The sequence below is a fragment of the Sciurus vulgaris genome (genome assembly GCF_902686455.1).
Source record: "Sciurus vulgaris genome assembly, chromosome: 5".
Classification (NCBI taxonomy): Eukaryota; Metazoa; Chordata; class Mammalia; order Rodentia; family Sciuridae; genus Sciurus; species Sciurus vulgaris.
Window position 1 is genome coordinate 161,788,184 of NC_136465.1, and position 27,815 is coordinate 161,815,998.

The 27,815-nt window shown below is 39.7% G+C and overlaps 1 protein-coding gene across 3 annotated transcripts in view; it reads right to left on the bottom strand.

The window, feature by feature from the left end:
• Positions 1-27,815, bottom strand: part of GNPTAB (N-acetylglucosamine-1-phosphate transferase subunits alpha and beta) — an 83,025-nt gene that overhangs the window by 25,748 nt on the left and 29,462 nt on the right. For all 3 annotated transcript variants that reach the window (XM_079141358.1, XM_079141360.1, XM_079141359.1), the window contains 8 exons: positions 19,892-20,011; positions 18,961-19,002; positions 17,196-17,401; positions 12,512-12,576; positions 12,123-12,257; positions 2,545-2,706; positions 1,307-1,486; positions 911-1,081 (listed from right to left, as the gene is read on the bottom strand). In XM_079141358.1, the coding sequence (XP_078997484.1) occupies positions 911-1,081; positions 1,307-1,486; positions 2,545-2,706; positions 12,123-12,257; positions 12,512-12,576; positions 17,196-17,401; positions 18,961-19,002; positions 19,892-20,011 (1,081 nt within the window). The remainder of the gene's footprint in view (positions 1-910; positions 1,082-1,306; positions 1,487-2,544; positions 2,707-12,122; positions 12,258-12,511; positions 12,577-17,195; positions 17,402-18,960; positions 19,003-19,891; positions 20,012-27,815) is intronic.

Sequence of the window (27,815 nt, forward strand, 5' to 3'; positions counted from 1 at the left end):
ACGGGGGGGGTGTGCCTTTTGTCCCTGGTGAGCAGAACTCTCTCTCTGCTTCCTTGTTGCCATGTCCTGACCTGCTTTGCTCTGCCACATTCTTTTGCCATGATGTTCTACCTCGACCTCGGCCCAGAGCTATGGGGTTGGCTGCCTGTGGACTGAGACCTCTGAAACTGTGAGCCAAATAAACTTTTTCTCCTCTAAGGGTTCTTGTCATGTCTTTTGGTTGCAGTGATGAGAAAAGCAGACAAAAACAGAGTTTATAACTCAAGCTTAGAGTGATGAGTCCCTAAATCATCACTATATCCTTCTAACAATGCTAAGGGGATGCTTGAGTTTTCCCTACCAGGCAGATGGAAAACTTCCCTTGGTCAAGTCATTGCCCATGGTGGTCCTGAATGGTTGGCCCCTGTGTCTGTGCTCACTCACCTCTCCATCCCACCTCTCAGCAAAGCCAGATGGAAACAGGCTGCCTCAAAACAGAATTTCATCCATTTCTTAAGTGCTTTTTTATTGAGTGCTTAACTACTGAGCCACATCCCCAATCTTTATATTCTTTATTTTGAGTCAGGGTCTCACTAAGTTCTTAGGGCCTCACTAAATTGCTGAGGCTGGCTTTGAACCTGCAATCCTCCTGCCTCAGCCTTCAAGACTACTGGGGCCATGGTGCCCAGCTTAACTTTACTTTTGTAATGCTAACTACAATTTAATTTCCTATTGATTCTGCTAGTAGAAAATTTGAAGAGCCAGGGGAAGAGTGGTCCTGGGTATCTGAGAATGTAGGGAAGCAAATTTCCTATAGAAGTGTTTTACTCAATTGTTGACACTTATCTGAATACTTATTTGTTCACATTTGAATACAGAAATACACACAGTGACTTTCAACCTTGGCATTCCCCCCCTCTCAGGTACTCACCTTTTGACCTTTGGAGTGACTATAGAAATCATCTGGCCAGACATCCTTCCCAAACATGACATCATCATTTAAATAAATAAATTTTTGAGACAGTCCTTCAATGCGATGAATGTGACTTTCAATAGCAGGTGAACTAAAGGTAGGCAAGTGGCTCAAATTTCGAAAAACATCCTTTTAACAGAAAACCAAACAACAAAGAGAAAAATAAAACAGGAGACAGGGTGAATTTGAGTTGTTCTGGTTTGGATTGGCTTATGGAAAGGAAAGGAACAAAACAGTCTAAAAGGTAGGCATGGAGGCAAGAGGAGCAGAGGAATGAGACTCTGAGATTCCTACACCACATTGTAAGAACAGAATGGGAGACCACAGCCTTATGATATTTCGAAAGTCCTGTACCTGGTGTGTTACTATCGTCACTCGAGGATTGTCAAGGTTCAGCCAGGATGGAATCTGCCCATTGGTGACAATGAAAATATTCCGAACCCACGGTGCATGCCTCTCAATGGATCGCAATGAGTATCTCAGCTCTTCGTTATCTTCAAAACGGCTGGCAGAAACGTCTTCATCCTGCTTGGACTGCGAGGAACAATGGACACACAAAAATGTGAAGAAGTACCCCGTAAGTCCCACCTCCTCCTCGTCTTTGCCCTCTGCACTCTCTGAATTCAGGGTGTTCTGGATGACTTTCAAAGACAGAATCTATGGCCAGGCGTGGTGGAGCACACCTGCAATCCCAGTGGCTTGGAAGACTGATGCAGGAGGATCGCAAGTTCAAAGTCAGCCTCAGCAACTTAGCAAGGCCCTAAGCAACCTAGCAAGACCCTGTCTCTAAATATAATCCAAAAACGGGATGGGGATGTAGCTCAGTGGTTAAGCCCCTGGGTTCAATCCCTAGTATTAAAAAAAAGGGATGGAATCTGTTTGTCATCTTTTTGTCACTGTGACTAAAATACCTGATAAGAACAACTTAGAGAAGGAAAAGTTTATTTTGACTGACAGTTTCAGAGTTTCAGTACACAGTTGCCAACTCCAAAGCACCAGGCCTGAGGTGAGCAAAGCATCAAGGCAGAGGGCGTGGAGGAAAAGAGTGGTTCAGCTCATGGCAGCCAGAAAATGGAGGAAGAAGAGGGACCAGGTTACAAGATATAATCCCCAAGGACATATCTCTAACCTACTTTCTACAGCTACTCCCACTTATAGTTACCACCCAGTATAGTAGGCCTTCTGAATCATTAATCCAACAAATGGATTAACTCACTGATTAGCTTATAGCCCATAATATTATCATTTCACCTCTGAACAACCCTGCATTGACTAACATGAACTTTCTGGGGACACCTCATATCCAAACTGTAAAAGAATCCTAATTTAAAATTTTACAAAAAGTGTAAAAGACTCAGTGTATTAACAAACAAAAACAAAAATAAAAGCAAAACTTGAAGGTATAACATTTCTTTATCATACTTTATAAAAATGTTTTTAGATATAATTCTAGGTGATTTCAATTAATCTTAAATCAGTGGCACAGAATGGAAAATTAGAAAAGTTCTAAACAACCCACTTCTCTGTTAAGTTCTCTTCCTTGTAATATAAACCCTTGATTTGAGTTGTAAAAGAATCTTTATATTCCTTACCTGGCTGATGGCGCTCAGATCCCATAATAAATATGCAGGACTTATGGTCAGTTCTTTTCCATCGATGGTCATATTCTTCTTAGTTTGCTTATTTAATTCTTGGAAACCCTTGGGATTATTCAGTTTTAGAAGGGCCACACTAGCCTCTGAATACAACTGCAACTATCAAATAAGAGAGACACACGGGAAAATTGAACCTCAAGGTAGAAACCACCTTAAGCTTCCCCTGTAATCAGTGGCAGGGTTGCCTGACGTGCTTCTGTAGGAAAACTACCTTTTGGGCAAAACTTGTGGAACAATCACAAATCTAAGAGGGAATACTATAAACATCAGCAAGTTTCATAAACAGACTTCCCACCCACATCAGGGTCCATCGCATCCTTTATCTGTTTTATGTTCTAACTCTATCATAGAATGTCCTACAAAAAAAGGCTTTCAGATCAGAAAACAGGGAAACGGTGAAAACCATTAATCTAGGACAGCAAATCCTTTGGCTAAACTAGCTCTTCTGACATTAGTTCTTTCTTAATTTATAAAACAGAAGCGAACACAAATTATTATGGGCTCATTCTGAATTCTATATGTGCTACATGAGTGTACTTAGCTCATGTTCTAAACAGCTTCCTGAATTTATGGAGACCAAAAAGCAGAGGCTGGAGTTAGAATTCCATGTTTTCCCTCCTTTTTATAATGCAGGCTATTAATTTGTACCACCAATTGTACAGGCGTAGATGTGTGCACAAGCACCCGTGTGCACTGCCTTCCTGTCTGATTACCTTCTTTCGCCCTGACAGTTCCTGGCATATATTAAACACTCCTGGAATTCAGCTCTCACTGCTGTCCTCACCCTGCTCCGGCGTGGGGGGTGGGAATGAGAGACAAGCCACACAGGGAGAATACGAGCCTGCCTGGGAACTGCCTGCCAGCCTCCCTGCTCCTTCTTCCTTATCACAGTGGCTGCCATGGCACCTCTGAGAGCTCCCTGCAGTAAAAATAACCACTATTCTAGTATAAATAAATATAGTAACAATACTCTAAATTAATTCTATATTAATTGGGAAAATATCTTATCCTAATCTTTTCTATCTAAATTAATTTTATTTTAGAAAATTATTCTGAAATTTCACATACTAAAATTTTGTGGACTTTTAACATTAAGATGAATTTAAAATCTAGAAAAGGATCTGACACTACTATATTTCCAAGATGTAACGGTGCTTCAACTTTGATCTCTGATTTCCAACTTAGATCCAGTTGAAAACTGGTTCATGGTGGCATTTGTTTTGTCACCTTGGCACTGTCATCAGGGAGAACCACTTCCTCAGAAGCTGTGCATAAGAGATACCAAAGGTGCAAAAATATCAAAGTTAAAAAAAACAAAAAACAATGAAACTCGACTGCTTAACACACTTAACATTTTAACTTGATGACAGCATTTTCATTTCAGTTTCTACTACTGACTGGGTGCTTGCTGCATGCCAGGCCCTGCCCTGGGTGCTCAGCAAGTGCCAGAGCTGAGGGGTCAAACAGCTCCTGGAGTGGAGTGCATCCCTCACTTAGGCATCCGATGATGTCACAGGGCTGGTCTGTGAGACACACTGCAAAGGATGATGACTCCTCAACAGACTAGCAGCAGACACTGATCAGACACTTGGCAGCCCCAGTAGCAACCACCCCAACAGAAGCAGGCATCGGGCAGGCTGGATGGGGCAAGGAGGAGCCGCTGGAGAGGCTGCTCACGGAGCTGAGCTCTAGAAGCAGAACCTGGTCATTCCCATACCAAGGGACGTGACCTTGACTCTGTTCACTGTACTAGGTAGTTTAGGTAATGTCTAACCAGGTCAGAGGGAGGAAATCACAAAACCTGGCTGGAGAGGGAAGCAGGAGCCACACTTCCGCTAGGTCTTATGTGACACTTACTGCCCTCTGCTGCAGACAGGCTCCAAGGCCATCATGTAAAAACCTACCTACCTATGACTGAAAGGCTGCGGATTCCATTAAAAGACAAAGAAAACAAAACAAAATACACTCCTGTTCCAATATTAGCCAGTAAGATATAAAGAAAGGTTTTTGGAAAAAATAGAAAAAAAATGACTTTTTAATTCCTGACACTAGAGGAAAAGAAAATTTAATTATAAAGGGACAGTAACCTAAGAGATTTCAGAAATTGTGAAGGGGTCGTTAGAGTTTTAACACCTATGGGTTCTAACAGAAGATTCAGGAATACCTAGCATTATATTTAAATTACATTTTGTTTGATTTCATAGCTTATCTTGGTCTTTTCTTTGATAGAAGATATATTGCGACAACTATTCTTACATTAGTCACCTTGCCTAGGGCTAATTTCTAATAACGTATGTATTGAAAGATCAAAAACAGGTTTTCCTATGGTAACTGTACAAGAAGTGGACGGGAGAGGAAAAGTAAGGTGTTTAAGGGAATATTTATATGTAAGAGAAAGATTTTCTGCACTGCAATTAAGGAAGTTGTGAATGGTGAAAGGGTTCCTCTGTCACCACAAGGTGGCAGCCCAATCCCACATCTCTGTTATTTCTGCCATGAGGGACAGGAGGTGGGTGAAGCAGGGTGGTCCTACTTGGTGCCTGAGGCTGGAGTTCTATGTTTGAGCAATTGTGGGCAGCTATCTCCATACATAGCTTCTTCCTTTGAATTATATATTTATCTAAATTATTTACATTAAATTAAATCATAAGTTTCTCATAGAAAACAACCTCTGCACCCACCAGCTACAGACCCACAATGGTATGTAGCATGACTGTGAAATGAACTGTTATTACTTTTGAGCCAAGGAGATTTGGGAGTGTTTGCTACTGTAACATCATCTGGAACAACAGGATGGGAACACCTAGGAGTCCAAATGTAAGGGTCACAGTGTAGGAATCCAGGTGTAGGCATCTTCCCAGATGAATCTAGGAAAAGGTGAGCCAGGAAGAAGTGAGGAAAGACTGAGAGAGGTAGAACAAAACAATGGTCCAGGACAGGACCTGGGCAACCTACGAGAGCAGCAACAGGTGAGGATGAGTTAGTGAAGGACAGTAAGATGGCAATCAGGAGAAGCTCTGCTGAAACAATAGAGGAAAAATAGTTCCAAGAAGAACAATGCTAAATTCTGGTATAGGTTTAAAGATAAATAACAGGTACCAAGATTAAGGGGCAAGAAACCAAAATCAAGGGGCTAGGTAATTAGTAGGTCAGTGCCAAATGGCTTCAGTGGAGTGAGGGACATGGAAACCAGACTCCAAGGATTTGACTGCTCACAGAAAAATTCCAGATACTAACTGTATAAATGTGGATGTACTGGAACCAAATCTACCACTTTACATTAGATATAGTGTATGAAATAGGACAGGGAAGAGAAAAGAGTCACAGAGGTATTCTTTCACAAACCTAAATTCCGGATTATACCAACCAAGTAATAAAATGTATGGATTTAAAAAGTGTAAAAAATCTTTACTTTTCAGTTCTGTACAATGATTAACTGTCAAGGCAAGACTAGTGTGTATTAATAACAAGTAAGTATGACCATTTAAAAATTAAAAGTTTTTGTGAAATTACTTGAACTAAATAGTTCTATTGTTCTCAGCATATATTTTAAATGTGGCTTAAAAATAATAATAGCCAACAGAAAAAGAGTATGAACACATTTTTAAGTCAACTAAAAGTAACGAGAGCAGAAGAGAACTCACCCTTTAAGACACACAAAATAGTCATGAGTTAAGGTATACCTTACTTAAAAATCATTTTGTTTTACAACTTTGCAAAAATCATTTCTTTGCAAAGTTATACCAAACTGATCACTTATAAATGCCAAAAAGAAAGGCTGCACCAAGTTGTCTAAACATCTGTGCATCTGCAAATACTATTTCTGGGATAGTTTAAACCAGGGGTGATTCTGCCCCCAAGGAAACGTTTGGCAATATCTGGAGACATTTTTTGCTATCATGACTGGGTGTGAGAGTGCTACTGGCATCTGGAGGACAGAGGCCTGGGATGCTGCTGAACATCCTGTAGCACAGGAGAGTCTACTACCTGACAGGTGTATCAGGCCCGAACTGCCACCAGTGCAGAGGTCAAGGGGAATGTGCAAATACACGAAAACAGTAAAGGTTTTCCCATAAGACATTGGATTCTCAACAGTTTTAAAGGGCTCAAAAATTCAGAAGACCTAGCCTATTTTTATTTTGAATCGATTTAATTTTAAAGCAATTAAGAATCCTTTAGGTGAAAATCATTTCTGCCAATACCAAGTAAAAAATTAGCACCTTTCAGGAATTTGACAACTCAAGGCCACTGGGTCTTAATATGCCCTGGTAGTTTTCTAAAACTAAAGTCAGTTCCAGACTTGGTTGCTCCCATCTACTGATGAAATAAAACCAATAGAAAGGGCACCATGTTTTAGAAGAACAGGTGCATAAAATAGTTTCAGAGAATCACTAAATGAAAGGGCATCAGAACAATATTACAGATTGAGCAGTCCTTATCTGAAATGCTTGGGACCAGGAATGTTACAGATTTTGCATTTTTTAAAATTCTGGAATATTTGCATATACATAAGGAGATACATTGGGAATGGGCTCAAGTTTAAACATGAGATCTGTTTATGTTTCATGTACGCCTCATATACATAGCCTGAAGGTAATTTCATACAATCTTTCTAATACTTTTGTGCATGAAACCCAAGTTTCACAGTCAGTTATGGAATTTTCTATGTGTGATGTCATACTGGGGCTTATGAAGTTATGGATATTGGAACATTTCAGATTTCAAATTTTTAGATTAGGTATATTCAACTTGGGGTGAACTTAAGTAGGCTCTGAACAGAACGCCCGGGGTGCAGAGTCCAAGTAAAACACTGTGCTATTCCCAGCCTGCCTGCAGGTCCCTCTTGCCTGGGCCACTTACCCAGTCTTCAGGGACCTGGCATACCCTCTGATCTCTTGACTCTGATTCACACGGATCTTTCCTGACTCTATGTGTCATTCTAGTCTATAGAAGTCTCCTCAGGAGCTGCTCACATACTACTTTGTTTTGATAGCCAAATGCTTCCCATGCACACATTCTGTTTCAGAATGTGATTCTAAATTCTTGAGACCAGGGTCAATACCCTCCACTCCTTTTGCATACTCTCACAGCAACCTCTATCACTGAATTGACATAATCTAAGAATTTCCTTGAGAACTTTAGGAAGAATTCCAACTTGTTTTCATAAGGTAAAAAAGAAGAGAAAAGTGGTACATGCCTGTAATCCCAGAGGCTTGAGAGGCTGAGGCAGGAGGATCATGAGTTCAAAGCCAGACTCAGCAAAAGTGAGGTGCTAAGTAACTCAGTGAGACCCTGACTCTAAATATAATAGAAAATAGGGCTGAGGATGTGGCTCAATGGTCAAGTGCCCCTGGGGGGGATCAATCCCTGGTACAAAAAAAAAAAAAAAAAAAAAGGAAAAGAAAATCAATAACCAAAAAATTAATGAAAAAATAACCCACCATGAAACAAAAAGTCTGAAAACACATTTTAGAGTGACCCAAAAATAAAGATGAATGGCTACCTGAATTATTAAAAGGTAAATTTTGTGCCCATCACACACAAAAATTCTATAGATAAATGAAGTGAATCATGTAAGAGGTCAAGGTACCTAAAGCAAAAAGCCTCTGATAGAAAAGGTGGATTGATTTATAAGACTAGAGTTGACAGAAAAGCTTTTAAGAATTCAAATCTATTTTATTACAAATTAAAGCATTTTCAAGTTCCATGTCCTCTCCTCACGGGGAAAAATACGTAGGTTTTCCTCTAAACAGGAAATATAAAGGTAAAAGTTGCGTATATACAAGTTGGTATAAAGGCTCATTTCTGGTACAAAATACCTAGAGTCACACGTGAAAAATCATAGTCCTGAAAAAGCATTCCCTTTACCTTCCAAAGCACTGCAAATGTGAGCGTGTTTATGGTTACAGTTTTCTTCTTGTTCATTCCTTCATCAAGCTTTTGGGATACTGGAGATGAATCCAGGGATGCTGCAGCACTGAGCTGCATGCCCTGCGCTTCTGGTTTTATTTGTTGTTGTTTTTTGTACCAGGGATTGAACCCAAGGGTGTTTAACCACTGAGTACATCCCCAACCCTTCTTATTTTTTATTTCAAGATACGATCTCACTAGGTTGCTTATAGCCTCGCTAAGTTGCTGAGGCTGGCTTTGAACTCTTCATCTTCCTGACTCAGTTTCCCAGGCCCCTGGGATTCCAGGCGTGTGCTGGGTGCGCCTTGCCTTGTCCTGTTTATTTTGTTTTGAAACAGGATCTTGCTAAGTTGCTAAGGCTAGCCTTCAATTTGCTATCCTCTTGCCTTAGCCTCCTGAGACACTGGGATTTGTGGCATGAGTCACCATGCCTAACTTCCAGGCATTTCTGGAATGGTCCCCTAAGCACCAGGTAATCACCTGTTTAAGGGTACAAAGGTGAATAGGCAGTGTCTGTCCTGAGATGCTTATGGTCTGACTGGAGTTTGTGCAGCAGAATTGAACCACAGTCCTCACCAAGAGACTCTTGGAGGCAAAGTGGCCACCTGTTCAGGTCCTGAAGTCTAACACCTAATGGGATTTCCTTGCATGTGCCACATGCACCTCTAAACCAACATACCCCAAACTGAGCTCCAGATTGCCATCTAAAATCTTGCTTTTCCTACCACAGTTCAGAGTGTGGTTAATGTCATTACTTCCATTCACTAAAAATATCCACTTCCTCTTTGCTTCTCCTTCCCTTTCCCCAACAGCTTTTAAGTCGCCATGTGATGTTAGGTGTTTCTGATTGTTGCTGGAGCCATTCCCATTCCTGGTGTCACGTGCCAACGTACTTGAACAGGAATATCTTGCTGGGCTATGCTAGCAGCACCTGAACTAGTTTCCTGTTTTTAGTCTCTCCCTAACATCTGCCACACCTGCCCCTCCTATGTTCCTTAGAAAGAGACCAGACTGTGCCCTCCTCGGGCCTCCAGGAAAAGGTCCATGCTCCTTAATGGAGACCCTTCTCAATCTGCCTCACCTATCTTCCTACCCTCATCCCCTCAGACAGAGCAATAAAATAGGCTCTGTCTATGCTCCGGCCTCTAGGAACTGCTGCCTGGATTCCCTGAAAACACCATTTACTTCCAAGCCTCAGCCCTTTGCTCAGGAGTTCCCTCAATTTAGAATGGTCATTCCCACTCCTTTCTCTGCTGGAGAACAGCTGCTCTGTCTGTTTGAGGCACAGCTAAACTGCTTCCCATCCTGCAAAGCCTGCCTTGCCCCAGTATGCCTAAAAACCCATTTTGTACCAACTCTTACTTGGAACTTATCACACCCCAAAATAACTGCTTTTATCCACTCAATTATTCCTAACATAGCCCCTGGCACACAGGACGAATTTAATAAATGCTCATTATCCAAATGGACTGAGAACCCCTGATAGGAAACTTCACTCTCAGAGGACCCATAATAAAGTCACAGGTAGAGCTTAAGGAAAGAGACAGGCTTGAAAAACTTGCTCAAATACTGACGTACTGGGGCTGGGGTTGTAGCTCAGTGGTAGAGTGCTTGCCTAGCATGAGTGAGGTACTGGGTTTGATCTTCAGTACCACATGTAAATAAATAAATAAAAGTCCATTGACAACTAAAAAATTAAAAAAAAAAACAAAACATATTGACATATACACGTGTGTTTTTCCTCATTCTCATTTTCTCTCTAGCTTCCCAAGACCAAAAGTCCTAGTCCCTGAAATTGGTCACAGATGCTAGAATTACCAAAGCAACCCGCAGCAAACCTCACGCATGACTACTGTGATGCTCTGGGAGGGGCTGGCCTCCACAAGGACAAGACCGGAAACCCCCAACTCTCCAGCTGGGTGTGAGCTGTGGAGATCAGTTCTTATCATGAGGGGAGCTGGCTGGCAAGCAAGTTACTACTCCCCTCTACCTCTACCTGCAGACACCACATCACGCCACCCCAAAGTAGTCTACATAAGCTCCACCACACCTTGGGACTGGCATTCTCAGGCAGCACACACCTGCCCATCAAGACACATCAAAAGCAGTCAGCACAGGTGAAAGGCTGCAGCAGGTCTGGAGACGTGGGATTAAACCAGAGTGGAAGACAGAGAAGGGAGATGAACATTCTTTCTTTTAAAAATGTATTATAGTTGAAATTATATATACAGAATCAAGGATATCATCCTTTCTGCATAAGAAAACTAAGCAGATAGTCAAAAGTACAGAAGTACATGTGTCTATATTTCTAGAACTAATAGCTAGAAAGCCAAGAAGTGATGTGGCTGAAATGAAAGCAAATCTATGGGTTTTTGGCCCAAATCGGCACTAAAAATAATTCAGGAGTAGATATATAGTATCTATTTCAAAATAACTGCAGATTAAGAGCAATTGATCTAATATAGCTGAGCATTACCATATTTTAAAGTACAATAAAGAAAGTTACAGAGGACAAAAGGAAAAAATGTAAATGTAATTCATACTACCATTATATTACAAAAATATTACAGTATTTCTTAAGACAGTGAAACAGGTAGGGAAAAAGGAGCAAGTTAAAGGAAATTTTGTGGAGGGTATAAAAACATGGTCAAGACAGGGATTAAACAACTCCCTGCGTCACAGTTCCCTGCCCCACTAACACATCTTCATTCTCCCACCCCTAAACGGTTAAATGATGTGCATGAGGAGGAGGAAGCATGAATCAGGGAAGTTAAATCCTGTGTGGAACTCAGAGTGTTCCTTCATAAAAAACAAGAAAACTGGAGCCTAACAAATTCTTTATGCCAAAGACTTTATGTCCTCTCCTGTAAGAGAAAAGACATCCACATTTTACAACCTGGAACACTTCAGAAAAAACAGCAGGCATCTTGTGAGATCAATTAGAAAGTCACCCACAAAGACTGTGTCCTAACTCTATCAGGGAAGCAACTCTGAGGACATAAGTGTTAAGAAAAAGTCAGGTCACAGACCAGTCTCAGAAGTCAACCTTAACAAACAGCATCAGTGTTCAGTCCTGAAGAGTTATTAAGTGTAAATTCTAAATACATTAAACCCTCTATTTCTATTAATGAATCAGAGTTCCACACTCTTAAATGTTCCAATTATCTGAAACACAATCACTACATGAATGAAAACGTTAATAAATTTGCAGGCTGGCTCTGTGGCCTTCTTGCTTGTATGACCCCTTTCCTCTTCCAGGCCCTTGATTCCTTATGTCATAAGTGTTATCAGGCCTTGTCGGGTTTTGTCCACTGTTTATCCATACCACCACCTGACACTCAGTAGGAGCTCATTTGTTAAACGAATGAATCCTGGGGCTAACTGGGAAGTCAGCAAACCAAACAAGAAAACAAGATTCTTAGAGTTTTGGCCAAATGAATAGTAAAGAGTAAGGATCTTTTCTAAAGAGCCACCTTTACAGTAGCACATTTTAGCAAGACAGAGTCCCTGCCTCTTATGATCATTTGACTATACTCTGAACAAAATGGTTATGACAGAAGGGTCATGCATTAGATGAGAGGGTGGTTCTTTTTCTATGTTCTTACCAGTTTTATTTTAGAAGAAAGATTTTCCGGCAGTTTTGTTTTCAGTTGACTTGTTTCCTTGAATGTTGGTGGAAATCCACTCAGGAAAGCCAAATCTTGCATTAGCACTAACCCAGGGACTTCTTTATCTGTTGTCTAAAATAAGGAGGGAAAAATGCAACTCACTTTCCATATCACAAAGCTGCATGAAAACTTAGAGCTCTCACTAGTCAAGAGCTTACTGCATCATACAAACTTCAAAATGAGACTGGTAAGATGACTTAAGTCAACACTCATTAACACTGGTAAGTTGGTCTCAGAGAAAAAGGTCCTCAAAGGGAAATAGCTTCATTACTGATACTTTTATTCTAGTCTAATGCAAAAATACAATTAAATTAAAAATGGCATACCAAGTAGCCTCTCCAAACTGACTGTCTGCTATTTCCTTTAAACACTCCAGCATGGGCATCTTCAACTACAATAAAAAATACAGTAAACAAGCATATTTTTATCAAATACTTAACTGTTATCTGACGGGACATTGTGCAAAGCATTTTGAGAGCAAAATACATCATTTCAGAAAGAAAGCAATTGGGGAAGACAAAATTAACACATTCAACATAAGAGAAACAATGCAAATCAATGTACAATTAAACATTAAATTTTCATTACTAAGCAATTCATGCAGGCAGCAGAAATGTAGAATGCATTTTGGAAGTAACGAAATTTAAAATGGATCTTGGGCTGGGGATGCAGGTGAGTGGTAGAAAGCCTGCCTAGCATGCTTTCCCTAGCAAGACCCTGGATTCAATCCCCACAAAGAAAGCACCATGAAGAAAGAACATCTCCCCCAAAGATCCAGCAACAATGAAAACTGGATCTCAGTTGGGCACAGTGGCACATGCCTGTAATCCCAGGGGCTCAGGAGGCTGAGGCAGAAAGATTACAAGTTCAAAGCCAGTCTCGGCAACTTAGTGAGGATCAAAGCAACTTTGTGAGACCCTGTCTTAAAATTAAAAAAAAAAAAAATTTTTAAAGGGGGGTGGTGGGGATGTGGCTCAGTGGTTAAGCACCCCTGGTACCAAGAAGAAAAAGAAAAAAGAAAACTGGATCTCAAAGAAGGAAATGACAGGATGACAGAAATCATAGATACAGAAGCAAACACGAATATATTTCAGAAAAAAAGAGAACTGCTCTACTAGAGTAAAACATTTGGCAATTTAAGTATCAGCAAGCAAGGGTAACCAGACAAAGGTTGAATACCAGGTGGTGCATTATCTAAGTGAACGGCAGGGAACCACTAGATCCTATGGTTCCTTAGGAGGAGAGTTTTCTCATGATGAGTCTGTAAAATTCACCAGGTGATGCTGGATAGAGCAGATTCCATTGGACTGGGGATGACACAGTCTGACTAGGAGAGATTTCTAAGTAATGAGCACAAGTGAATCAGCAAATTTGCTGTTCATGATCAGGGACTGTGGGAAATGGGAGAGTGGTCAGAAGGCTCTGAATCTGATCCCCAAGACGGGGAAAGAAGGCAAGTTCTGCAAATTATAGCCTAGCAAGACAGATGTCAATCCTGGACAAGTCTCCAGTGAGCACTAGGGAAAGAAGCTTTGAAATACATTGACTTTAAAAAGCACTGGGTGCTAACAGCATGGGTTCACTGGAATGAATTTATTAGATACACCTCTTTCCCTCTCCTCCAGGGTTATGGTGGGTGCTGCACTGGTTGATCAGACTCCTAACAGATCTGATATGTATGTATCTGTATGTAGGCTCAGCAAAGCTGCAACAGTATTCTCAAGTGAACTTTGTAGATACAACAGATATTCATTTGGGTAGATCATAACATAACTAATTCTGCCTGAAGAATGTAAATTCTGAGGTCATAAACATTGGGGTTCTGCCTTGAAGAATTGCAGGTCAAGGTTCTGGAAGATACAGGAAGCATGTCTATAAAATGTGTGGATTTACACAAAGCTGACAGAGACACTATTTTCCTGGATAAAAGAATCAGGTTCCCCCCAATTTTTGACTACTTTGAGCAATGAATCAAATCTAGCAAAATAAAATCTCCTGCAAACAAAGTAAGATCCCTAACCCTAACCCCAAAACCAACTATGCAAACATAAATCTAAATATGCATGTGAGCATTAGCATGTAACTTTTTTTAAAGAGACCTAGGAGTTTGAGTTGATAGTTAGAGTTCATGCTGTGGCCCTCTTAAATTTCCATGGCATTTCTGTGTTTTTAAACAGAAGTAAAGCACTTAGACTCCTATCACCAACTCATCAGGAAACCCTGGGGGCTTAAAAATGTCCAGATTCGGGGCTGGGGATGTAGCTCTGTGGTACAGTGCTTGCCTAGCAAGTGTGAGGCCTTGGGTTCAACCCTCTCCCACACACACACTGCAAGAATAGAGTAGAGTAGAGTAAAGTAGAATAGGATAGAATAGAATAAAATAGGATAGGATAGGATAGGATAGGATAGGATAGGATAGGATAGGATAGGATAGGATAGGATAGGATAGGGGAGGGGAGGGGAAGGAAAGAAAAGATATTCCAGAATCCAAATCCAAACACTTCTCAGCTGTACCACACCACCCTGGTCTAAACCACTTTCTCTCTTGCCCAAATCATTACAATTTTTTCCTCTCCTCAGCCTGTTTTCACCATAGCAGTCAAACTGATCTTTCTGGAATATAAGTCAGATTATGTTATTCCTGTACTCAAAATCCTCCAGTGATCCTTCATTATACTCTGGGCTAAAGCCAATGTCCTCAATGTGGCTATCAGGGTCTGTGTTATTTACCTCCCTACATACTCCCATCACTCCTCTAGGTTTATCCCTTGTCCACTCCACTCCAAACACACTGCCTCCTTACTCTTCAAATGGGCCAGACACAATCCTGCCTCAGGGCCTTTGCACTAGTTATTCCACTTATCCAGATCACTCTTGCTGCAGATATTCACTTTGCTTGGTCACCTTCATATTTTCACTCAGAAAGCATCTTTCCAGTGAGGCCTGCCCCTAACACCCAGTTTGGAATTACCATCCGGTTCCCCCCGTCTGATCCTCCTTCTCTCCTACTCCATCTCTCTATGTAGTATTTATCTTCTGTGGACTGTACAATTCACTCATTTGTTGGGCGTCAACTCGACGAGGGCAGACTTCCATCCACCTGTCGCTGCAGCACCTTCAGCACTGAGGACAGTACCCGGCACATAGCAGGGACTCTTGCTAGATTCATAATCCTGCTTTCCTTGTACAAACTGAGCCATATGAAGTGGAAGCAATTTGTGAACTCTGGTTTAGTCCAGAGGTAAGACGAATTGCTATAGGAGGGAATCGTTTCCTATACACCAAAAGGTAGCACCAAAAGGTTGACTAGGGAAACTACTCTGCTGAGATGACCCCATCCAGGCTGCTGGGCTGGAATATGTGACTGACTGCTGAAGCACAAAGGCGTTCAGGGACAGACCTACAGTGTGAAAGAGGGAGAGTCTTGTAATTGGAAAGTTAGAATTTTCCTTCCAAACTAAAAACAACTTGCATGCCAGGAAGCCAGCACTTCATTAAACATTATTCAGAATACAAACTGGTGCGTGGTAACATTTCTGTTCAATAGAGAAATTACATGAGAATACTATAAACTCCTATGCAATCGAAAAATAAATTAGGAGTTAGATTATAAGTACTACAGGAACATAGAAAAGTAAAAATAAAGCCATTGTGAACGTCCTCGTCCAGGAGCTCCATGGAGGGGCAGAACTTAGATGGGTCAGAAGAGCAACTAGGTAAGGAGGTACGGCCCTGCAGAGGCCCAGCACCTCCTAGTGTGAGGACTCTGACAGCTGGTGATGCAGGGTACACAGACCCGTGGGATCAAAGGCACAGTCAAGGACATGAAAGCTAAATACTGAACACCTGGAGGAAATTATACCATGTATAAAACAAATATGTACTACTAAAATATTATCTTCACAAAAACAGTAAACTGGTAAGTTGAGGATTTTCAGATTTATCTGACAGTCCTGTGCTAGACAGAGAGGAACTTCCCAAGCAGAAAAGGTACTAGGAGGCTCTGACTAGAACCTGAGAAGGCATGCAGACCAGGGGCAGAGGAAATGAGAAAAGTAAGATATGCATCTAAGAACTGCTTGCAAAATGCAAACGCAAATGATAGGATGAGGTTAATTATTAGTTATGGAGGTAAAAAATAGAAAGGGGGCAGAGATGGTTCCAAAGATTCCGGCTGGGAGGAATGACACAGACAGAAGCAGAGCTGGAGAACGGGACTCAGCGTTGCAGGCCTGGGCTTGGCAGCTTGGTGGTCAAGTGGGAGGAGGGGTTGTGAATATCTGAAGATGTGGTGTGGTATGATGCCAGGAGTCAATTTTATAAAGGCACTAATCCCCTTCATGAGGGCTCAGGCTTCAGCCCGATCACCTACCAAAGGTTTTACCTTCTAATAACATCACACTGAGGCTCAGGACTTCAACATGTGAATTCTGGGGGAAACACAAAACATTCGGCCCATAATACCTAGGTAAACAGACGTTTCAGAATATAAACTAGGAATGCTCCGGGTATGTTCTGCCAAACTTCAGGAGGTAAATGGTAAGAAAAAAAAAATTTTCCAAATAACTCAGGGTCAAGAAGATAAAGATAAGGTAAGGATGAGTACCAGACTGAAGGTCCTCATCAGGCATTCAGAACAAAAATGTAGAAATATGTATTGCATGGAGTAAAAGATAACACAATCCTTTTCTGAGATTAGACATGATATAAAAAGGCAATACAATGGCAGTTCCTTGGCTTTTCTTTGTGTGTTTTTAGTTTATCAGTCACTTCTTTTTAATATATTTTTTAGCTGTAGGTGGACATAACACCTTTATTTTATTTTTATGTGGTGCTAAGGATCATACCCAGGGCCTCATGCATACTAGGCGAATGCACTACCACTGAGCTACAACCCCAGTCCTATCAGGCACTTCTTTAAAATTGAATCATTTCCATTCCATTTAGAATTTTGTTATTCAAACATCAATGATAATAAGATTTTTAAATAACCACAAAAAAAGATTTTACCATCCTTAGTGCTTTCAAAAACAACCACTGAGACATTAGTAGAAGGGTTTTTTGGTTTTGCAATGTTGAATATATCGCTGGCAGAATGAAAAGAAGGATAAAGAGATGGCAAGTCCTTCAAGGTGCTGTTGGCTGGCAGGGGCGGGTCCAGGACAAGCATTGGCACCTTGATACAGTGCGTCAGCAGACACTCCAGCTGCTTCTCACTGCAAGGAAACACCAGCACGCTCACAACGACATTCCTGAAATCTAATCAGCTACAAAAAGCTTGTTGGCATTACTAACTTGGAGTATTTTTTTCTACAGTTTATACTTAAAAAATCATTATATTTTAACAAATAAGGAATTTTATCTTAAGAAAATAAAAACTCAGTAAGTTAGCAAGTATGGTACAAAATTAACAAGCTGAACTCTACAGAGTTTTCAAACTCCTATTATTGAAATAAGATTGCCACCCAAATTTACTAACTCAAAAGTGAACAGACTTACAGCATTTCATTATGATCATTTTAAAGGCTATTCATGATTACAGTGAAGACCATGACCAGGAATTAGGTAGATCCTGATTAACAGAATGTCATGCTACTGAATATAATGTACCAGTTCCAGTTAGAATACAATTAAAGACATTGAAAGTAACACGATACCAATGCAAATAAAAGGAAATGTATTATGGTTCTAATATGAACTTATATGAGATATTTCTATCTGAATATAAGAAATACCTACAACAAACATATTACCTGAATAAACAAATGGCAAAGAAGATGCTTAGAATATTCACAAAGTGGGAACTACTAGTTGAACAATATACAACACTGTTCAACCTCCCTAAAAAAATCAAAGAAATGAAAAAGGAAACAATGAGGAATCACCTTTTGTTTACTCAGTTAGCACCCCTCTAAACATGACGGCTCAGTGTTAGTGTAATACAGTAAGCCCCAGTATACACGCTCTGCTGGGGCATGCTGGTGTCCCTTCACCTGGGAACACCTCTTGGGGAAGCAATGTGGCAATATATACATATGTTATATAACACAGGTGTCCATCTATACTGAAGAGTGATGCATGAAGATAATCTATCAATGGAAAAATAACAAATGACTATATAACATTTAGAGATAAAGTTACATAATTAACATGAGGAAATGACTGACACATAGAAGGCACTTAGAATTAATTATCTTTACAATTTTATTTCTAAAGTCTAATGGTTAAGAGAAGTGGCACTTAACAGGAATTCCAGCTTGTCAGTAAGATAGTCTTTCTTTAAGGACTTATCAGAGTTGGGTCTGATTCAAATCAAATGTATCTAGCAAGATACACATATCTGATTCTTGTCACTGGTAAAATCCCCTTCCCAGGCCATTAAACACATACAACTTGACAGCTGTCAAAGATAAGGAAATATATAGTGAACGTGTAAGTAAATGATAGCTATAAATTTTATCACAGAAACATTGGGTATAGGATAAGAGTTTAAGAAGGCCAAGAAAGGTGAGTAGGTCCTCTAAACCTTTCAAAAACAATAAGCTTTTGTTGGTTAGAACCCAAATGACCAGAGCTCTCAAAGAGCCTGTTCTTCAGCACTGCACTGTTCCCCATCTGATGGATGCATTTAATTTGGGGGTCAAAAACTAGCAGAAGAGGGATTAAATATCATAGAAATAAAAAATACTGTATACCCTACAAGAACAAGTGATAAACTGAAAATTTCACTTCAGTCTTTCAATTTTTATCACTGTGAAGAAATCAAAATGCTTACCTCTTCTTTGTTGGTTCTGTTGTGTTCTTCCCAAGGATTTCTCTAAAAAAGCAAAGATGATTCGTCACATATGCAAGGGCTAGTGCTAGACCCAAATGTGAAAAACATGGAAGCATTATAATGCTTATACCATTTACAATGCAAATGAATTATGTGCCAATGAAATATTATCAACTGTACCTTCCACTGTAACCAAGACAGTTCCCATAAAATACAGATTTTTGAGACTGGGCTATCAGTTATTTTCATGCACTGGGAAGGTCTAACATGGGCATAATTTGTTGCAGTTTAAGGTGCCAATGACCTGTAACTGGACTGCACATTTATAAAGAAGTGAGTGGAGAGGCTCTCAACACGCACTCCTGAGGAGTCAGATGGGAAGTGACATCAGCCAGCACCTTACCCTGGAGTCTCTCCAAAAGTCACTGCGCTTTCCCAAACAAAGCCAGTGAAATTACCAAAGTCACATATAAATAAAAAAGTATCAAACTTTCTAATTTCATAGTCCACGTCTTGATAAAGAAACAAATCTACAAGTCTATTGTACTTTTCAAAGGAATAATCCATCTGACCATGAAGTTATTTCTGCATGATAAATCTTAATTTCATGAAGATATGAAACCTGGGACCCATCCGAGGAGCACAAAGCCAAAGGCTCTTTTAGGATGCGCCTTCACCTTTAGATCCCTGGGAGACCAAGTCATCTCTTCATAAAATGGCCATTGAAGTGAAGCCAGCATCTGGCAGCAGTGGCTAGGTCCTCCATAGGCACCAAGAACCAAGGGTCAGGGGGATGACTGCCTGAGTCTCTTAATGGCGTGTTTGAGAGGCAGATCTTTGGATGGTGTGTGAAAAATCACCTTATCCTTCTCAAGTGTATGCTTATGGTACTCAAAGGACATGTGTTTTGTTTTGTGAAAATCAATGTTACCTCATTGCTTTCTGCTCCTCTTCCATCTGTTCTCTGACCTGCTGCAGTTCCTTCAGTAGTTCAAGATCTGTGCCGTTCACCCAGGTGTAAACCACATCGATTGGCATTGGCAAACACAGCCTATGGTAAACCCACAAGTCCTCTAGCTTAAAAGCATGTACATTTGAAAGTAAGGTATAACAGAGTTTAAATTTAGGAGCTATGAAAAAAATGCAGAGGTAAACTGATTGAGGCATATTATCACAGAACTGCATGTTTTCCTGGGGCTGGGGGCAGGAGGCTAATATTTATCCAAAATTCTCTCTTTGTGGTTGGACTATGCTAGAAACACTTCATGCAATATGCATTATTCCATCTTCACAATCACCCCACGAGGGTGCTGAAATCACTGCCTTTTAAATATTATTTGGGAGTAGAGAGGGGTGGTCTCAGTTTAGGTTCAATAAATTGCTTTGTTCTCATACACCAGAACAAGGAGCTGGAATTCAAATGCAGACAAACCTAGGGAAGAAACAAGAAGACCCAAGAACAAGACACAAAAGTTATCAAACAGTCCCAATGAAGTCCTGGCCCAATTACTGCAGCCTTCTTGGGCCCTGATGCCCAAGCCAGTCTGTCCCAGCCTCCTCTCCCTGCTCTCTATTTCCTTTGTTTCACTACACTTGGCTTTTCTTTTCTTTTCTTTTCTTCTTTTTTTTTTTCTTTTTGGTACTGGGGAGTGAATCCAGGGACACTCAACCACTGAGCCACATCCCCAGCCCTTTTCTGTATTTTATTTAGAGACAGGTTCTCATTGAGTTACTTGGGGCCTCACTAGGTTGCTGAGGCTGGCTTTGCATTTGTGATCCTCCTGCCTCAGCCTCCTGAGCCACTGGGATTACAGGTGTGCCGCTACACTTGGTCTTTCTGCCAAAAGCATTCAACCTTTCTCTCACTGACTACCAAAAATCTACCCATCTTCCAGAGCCAGATCTACACATACTGACCTGTGACACAGGAGTTCATGTTTGAGTGCTGACATCACTTTGGATGACTCTATTATTTTCCAAGCAACTAGTTTTGGTTTTAGTTTGTTGTTGTTGTTGTTGTTGTTTTATTCCTGGCCAAGAAGTACTGAAGTTTACCCTCCTTTTGTCCTCACATCACAGGTATCATGCTAGGCTTTTGGCTGCAACCATTACTCAGTGCACAGTTAATTCTTTCATGGGAAAATGAACGCAGTTTGGAAAGTAAATCTTTCAAATTACGGCAGGAAAAAAAGTGACAATGACTACCACCTTTGGCTTTAAAAAAGTAGATGAGATAATTTTACAGAAGGAGTATCTGTGTATTACTGAGCGTTTAGTATATGTTAGGCACTATTCTAAGTCTGCAGATTCAGCAATAAATAAAACAGAATCCAAATCTGTTTCTTTATGGGGCTTACATTCTAGAAGAGGGAGATAGGTAATAAATGAACACATATAAAGTCAGATGTTAAATATTATGGAGAAAATAAAGTAGAAAATGGGGGGTAGAAAATGTGTCTATGTGGGGGGTCAGTTTTAGAAACGGAGATCAAAGACGGCCTTGCTGAAGAGGTGGCATTTCAGCAAAGATGTGAAGGAAATGTAGAAGCAAGTCAGTTGGGTTGCAAGAGAAGAATGGGTCAGAGAAAAAGCAACAGTATGTGCAAATGCCCTGAGGCATGTGCATATCTGCCTCGATCTGGAACTAGAAGCCAGTGCTCTCTGGGCAGGCAAAGCAAACAAAGGGAAGAAATTAGTTGGAGCTTAAGATCAAAGTGGTAACATGGAACCTCATCAGAAAAATGAGGAACCACTTTATACATTCAGTTATGAATGTATACTGTGAATGCTGAGAGTTTACCAATCCTCTTATCATTTCTTACCACTGTCCACAGAAGAGTCTAATCTCCACAGTATTCACCTTGTGCTCTGGATACTCCAGTTGTTTATCCTCACCCAAACATAAGAACTGATAAGATCTTGTGCCTTTGGACATACTTTACCCTCTGCCTAGAACAGCCTCTCTTTCATGCTTCTTCTACCCATAATGATTGGCAGCAGATTGATGTGAGTGTGAGGAACACAAAGTTAAGTGGACAACTCTAAAAAATGAGCCTACAGGCTGGCCCTCCATATCTTTTCTTTCCTTTTTTTTTTTTATAGAATTTTTTAAAAACGTTTTTTAGTTGTAGATGGACCTTTATTTTATTTATTTACATGTGGTGCTAAGGATGCAACCCAATGCCTCACACGTGCTAGGCAAGTGCTCTGCCACTGAGCTACAGCTCCAGCACTACATCTTTTCTTTTAAGAACCGAGTTGCCCAAGGTCATGGCTCTGGCTGAGGTCATTAGGATATGTTGCATTCTTTGACAACTGTTACCTGCAGGGTTTTTCTCTGGGACCAGAAGGTACATTCAAAGCCTCATCCTCAATAAGAAGAACTCAAGTTTCCCTGAAAGGGAACCTTTGTGACCTTTATACAGACCAAAGATTCTAAGACTCAGCAAAACAGGTTAATAAGAAAGTAAAACCCACTGACTATAAAATCCATAAAACAAGCTCCAATTAGAACTGGTCAGTGCAGGCCAAGGTGACCCAGAGTTATCTTTAGATCTTTAGCTGTCATTTTAATCTCAATATAATAGTGCTTCTCACCCCCGAGGGTTGTGCTTGGGTACCAGTGAGTAAAAATCATGTGCTATATAGTAAAAATCTGATGTGATCCTACTGTCAATCAAAAGTGCCCTTAGGGAATACCTCTGGAAACTTCCCTAAGACTAGGGAATAAAGGGGTACAACATTGCTCTCTGAGATGACCCACTTTCTCCCCTGAAGGTGCTGCTTTCTCCTCCCTTTTAATAAACTTTGCTATACTTCTACAACACCTTATGTCTAGCTTAAAATCTCTTGTAGGAACACAAGAGTCTTTTGAAAGACACTATGTGACCTCCATGCCCCCATTAACAACCTCCTTTCCCAATCTTCCCTCTTTCCTCACTGCCTCAAGAGAATTTATTGCATAACATGGAGCTTCTATAATACTTTGTGTTAGAAGGAATCCTTGGCATATTATGCTGAACTACTGTTTATGGATGCACAGATATCTTCCAGTGGATAGAGTACCCCTAGGGCAGAAATGGTATCATGCATTGTGTCCTGCTTTATTATTTCCTCTCTCCTACATCTTCAGGCTCTCTCTCCCTACTGTAACATGAAAAAACGTCCCCATCTAAGTTTTCCTTGCATTTGTCTATATAAATGGTTCCCAAATATTAGCAATCATCAAAATATGTTTAGGCTCCATCCCTAGAGTTTCTAATTGAATAGGTCTAAAGTGGGGCCCCAGACTTCTCTTTTCTAAGTTCTCATGTAATACTACTGATGATGCTGGTGTAATAAGTTACACTTTGAGAACAGCTGATTTATATTCAGGCTATTTTTCACTTTTTTGCCCACTGAAATTCCATTCTATATAAGGTTAATGAATTCATCTTGCTTACCACCAGATGGCCTAGAATAGTGCTTAGTACGTAAGTGGTATTTAAAACAATTTGCTAGATACATAACTATAGTTCATTCCTTTAGAATATACATCAATGTTTCCCATTAAATAAAATCTATCTGACTCATAATGTCCACATGTAAATTACCCAAGGTCATCTCACTCACAACCTCTTGGATGGTCTATGTTCAGACTAAAACTAAATTTTTAAAAAGTGCCTTAATGATATATCTTAAAAGGTTAAAGGGGGCATTGCATATTCTGAAGCTTTCCTATAAAAGTAATTATTTGCTCTTAATGATTTTTAATAGATTCAAGAGCTATCCATACAAGTTCAATGGAGGGAAATGAGTATATAATTCATTTATATATTGGCTCTTCTATTAAAGTTATTATTACATGGTTGATTTAATTTTTTGGTGAAACTGAAAACCTAAGAGAGATCGTTAATCTGCTCAAGGTCATGAGTCAGTTGTTTTTCTATCAGATATGAAGGTGGTGAGTCTGAATCTTTCATTCTAACCATGAGACCTATATCTTGGTTCCCAGATGAGAAGGAAGGTTTTATCTCAGAGCTGAGGACTAACTCATCCATGACTCAGAACCAAAGCAGCAGTGACAAAAATCTGATACGATTTTTATTTTAACTATTATTTAGTTTAAGTAAATATTAAAGCCACTTACTAGACCCTTTGCTCTACATCTCATAAAGGAGACAAGAAAACACAGAATTTAAATGGTTGGAAGAGATTTTATACTTATCTAATATCCACATTTTACATGACAAAACTGAGTCCCAAATGACTTGCTCACAGTAACAGCAGAGGATAATTTACATATCCACTCCTTACTGACATATGGAGAGGAATTCTTTTTCATTGAAGGCAAATAATATTAAAAAGATATGTATAAGGGGTGGGAGGGGTGGGGGGAAGGGAAAAAATAACAGAATGAATCAAACAACATTACCCTATGTAAATTTATGATTACACAAATGGTATACCTTTATGCCATGTACAAACAGAGAAACAACATGTATCCCATTTGTTTACAATAAAAAAAAAAAAAAAGATATGTATAGATACTAGCAAAAAAAAAAAAAAATAGATTTGGGTGGGGGGGCAGGTACCAGAGTACTGGACCACTGAGCCACATCCCCTGCCCTATTTTGCATTTTATTTAGAGATAGAGTCTCACTGAGTTGCTTAGTACCTAACTTTTGCTGAGGCTGGCTTTGAACCTGAGAACCTCCTGCTTCAGTCTTTCAAGCAGCTGGAATTACAGGCATGAGCCACCGCACTTGGCAGAATAAAACATTTTAATAAACATATGGTATCTTAAAATATATTAGAACATGTGATGTATCTGATCCACTATTTGTCACCATCAAAATTAGGCAATGTTTGAGCATGCTTACATAAAAATCAAACTGCACTTCAGTGCAATCTAAAATTAGGAGACATACACAAAGATTCTTAAAAGTTCTTAAAAGTTTAAAGAAAACAAGAATATTTGATTAAAACTGCTGAACTCAAAATGTGGATTTTCTAATAAGGTAGTTTTCTTTTCCAAATGTTTGAAGTTCCTCAGGGCAGAGATTTCCCTCTCTGAGCATTAGCGGCACCCAGCACACCCTAAGGCACAGAACAGGTACTTCCCTTAGGGAAGTCAGCTACTGTTAAAATAAAATTAGAGAAGCAGGAAAACCATACTTCATGAATCAATCTCAACCTTTATGCTGTAGTTCTGACTGTGGTCACCAGACTCAGGGATGCATGCTTCAGCATGATCAGGAAACCTGTTAGAAATGCAAATTCTCAGGGACCCCCTAAGACCTACAGATTCATAAACTCAGGGGGTAGGAAGCAGTTACTGCTGCATCTATTTCCTACCACTCTGACACTTGACACAGTTCTGTTGGAGCAGAATATTCAACACTTGACACCGCTCTGTTGAAAAATCATCCTCCCTCTTGGGGGCCATAGGTATGGCATGTCTCCATGTGCAGTTGCTTTTAATACTAATAATCAATATATCCTTAGATTCAGATTATAGAGAATACTGGGAAGATTTCATGGTGCTGGGACACAAAATAACATACAATAAAGTTTAATATTAATACTTAGAAGAAATTATAAATAAGCAATTATGATTTGCTCAAATTTGTAAGAAGCCTGTGATTTCTATTAGTATACAAATTCTCTAAAAGTTATATATAAGTATGTGAGAGTATTCCTCTGAGCTTTGATGTGGTGTTTGGTCTTCACTGCTTTCTTAGTGTTTATGATTAAGTTTAAGGATATTTTTCCCACTTAATAAATAGTTAATCATAGGTACAATTTGTATTCTTCCTATGTCTAGTTAGAGTTTTAGTCCACCACTGAGAACATGAAATAGAATAAATATTAACTATAAGCTGATTCCTCTATTCTCTGTCAGTAATAACAAAAACATTCCACTGTTAATAACTAACATTAGCGTTCTTGGAAGGGGTAACTTCTATAGAAACTTAATGACGTATTCTTTCAGGGAAATTAAAACTAAACGGAGCATGGTGCCCTCTACCTTGCTGGGAACTGTTTTTCTTTTTATTTAAGCTCTCATACAGTAAAAACATGTTTCTTGAATAAGATCATTAATTATACTCTTGAAGATTTTTTACTTAACATTTCCTTGTATTAACCATGAAATGATGTAATCGATACCAAAGAAAAAACATATAAAAAGACTGTGAACAATAAAGATTCAGACTCAGCCTCAGAACACTTGGCATCTCTGTGTGCTGTTTCCCCACCACACCGACGCCTCTCATCCACCTTGGACCCCCGACTGCTGCTAGGGCTGGACCCGGCAAATTACCATCTTCTCAATCTCTCCACTGATGCCAAATTTTGAGAAAGACTACATTTGGGGAATGTTTCTCAAAATTTTTAGACTTCACACTAAAAAATTATTAACGACTCCAAAGTTATAGGTTGCCACGTGTGAAATAAAACTGAGATTTAAAAATACTTTATTCATTTAAAAAAAAGATGCTTAGATGTTGCTTTGGGTGAGTATATGGAGAAAACCTGCACTCACACAGATGTGTAGCTAGAAAAGGGCAGGAGTATTTTAGCAGCCTTGTCAGATAATAGTATATATTCTTCTCTGAAACCAACACAAATAGTAGCTTCTTATAGATTAGTTGCAATTGGTTGCAATGTGAAATCTGAAACCATATTAATCAACTTCTGGTGCTTTTATGTTAAAATCTATTGGTATTTGCTATACTTGGAACAGCACTTACATGTAAGAGTGTATAACAACAGGCCTTGGTTATTTGGAAAATAAAAAGTTTACTCACTTATGCAGATTTGCCAAATGTTGATACACTTCATTAATCTTCTTATATAATATTAATAAATGTGCTTTGAGGGATGATACCACAAACCTGATCAGAAAAATCTTTACAATGTATAGAAGCTGTTAAGCTAGCTAACTACAGAAGAAACAAGTTTTCCAAAGCTCTAATTTTCATCTGAAATCTCAAATGTTACCATTAGCAACAAATACTAGTACCTGTTTTCCTTGGAATGACAAAATAGTTCTTCATTGTCAAGAAAGAAAAACAGTCAAGTGCAGTGGCACACACCTATAATCCCAGCAACTTGGGAGGCTGAGGCAGGAGGACTGCAAGTTCAAAGCCAGCCTCAGCAACTTAGCCAGGCCCTAAGCAACTTTGCAAGATCCTGTCTCAAAAAAAAAATAAAAAGAGCCAGGGATGTGAAGCCCCTCTGGGTTCAATCCCAGGTACAAAAATAAATAAATAAAAATAACCATGTCTGAGGAATCACACTGTTTTTTGTCCCTTCAAGTAGCAATAATGTTCAGTGAAGAGGACAGCTGGCTGAGCAACTCAAATATCATACAAGGCCTTCCTTCAAATCAATCTCCACACAGTCTGTGTGTGCATCACCCACAGTAGTAAAAACATATGCACTCAAAGGTCAAGATATAATTAGGTTAATAATTTTTACTTCTTTGTCATAAGTATTTTGAAATGAAACTGGTTTTTTTCCTTCTCCCTGCACTTATGGTGATAAAAAATACAATGACATACTAAGGTGTAAGCAATTTTACCCACCTCAGCTTTTACACCATTAGTGCATAGGTCAAAACGGCAAAAAATTTTTTTTTTAAAAAAAAGGGAAAGTAACACCTTTTATAAAGTTTTGATTTCAAAGAACCCCTGTGGGTCTTAGGGACCCCAGGGTCTTGAAAACTGCTATTTTAAAGAATCCTATGGGAAAGATGTAGTTTCCCTACTTCACTAGTAACTTACTTATAAGCTACCTCCCCTATCGGACCATTAAAGGCAAATAGACAACTCAAGTGTCTGGAAATGGGTAAGGCTCAGTGATGCAATCAC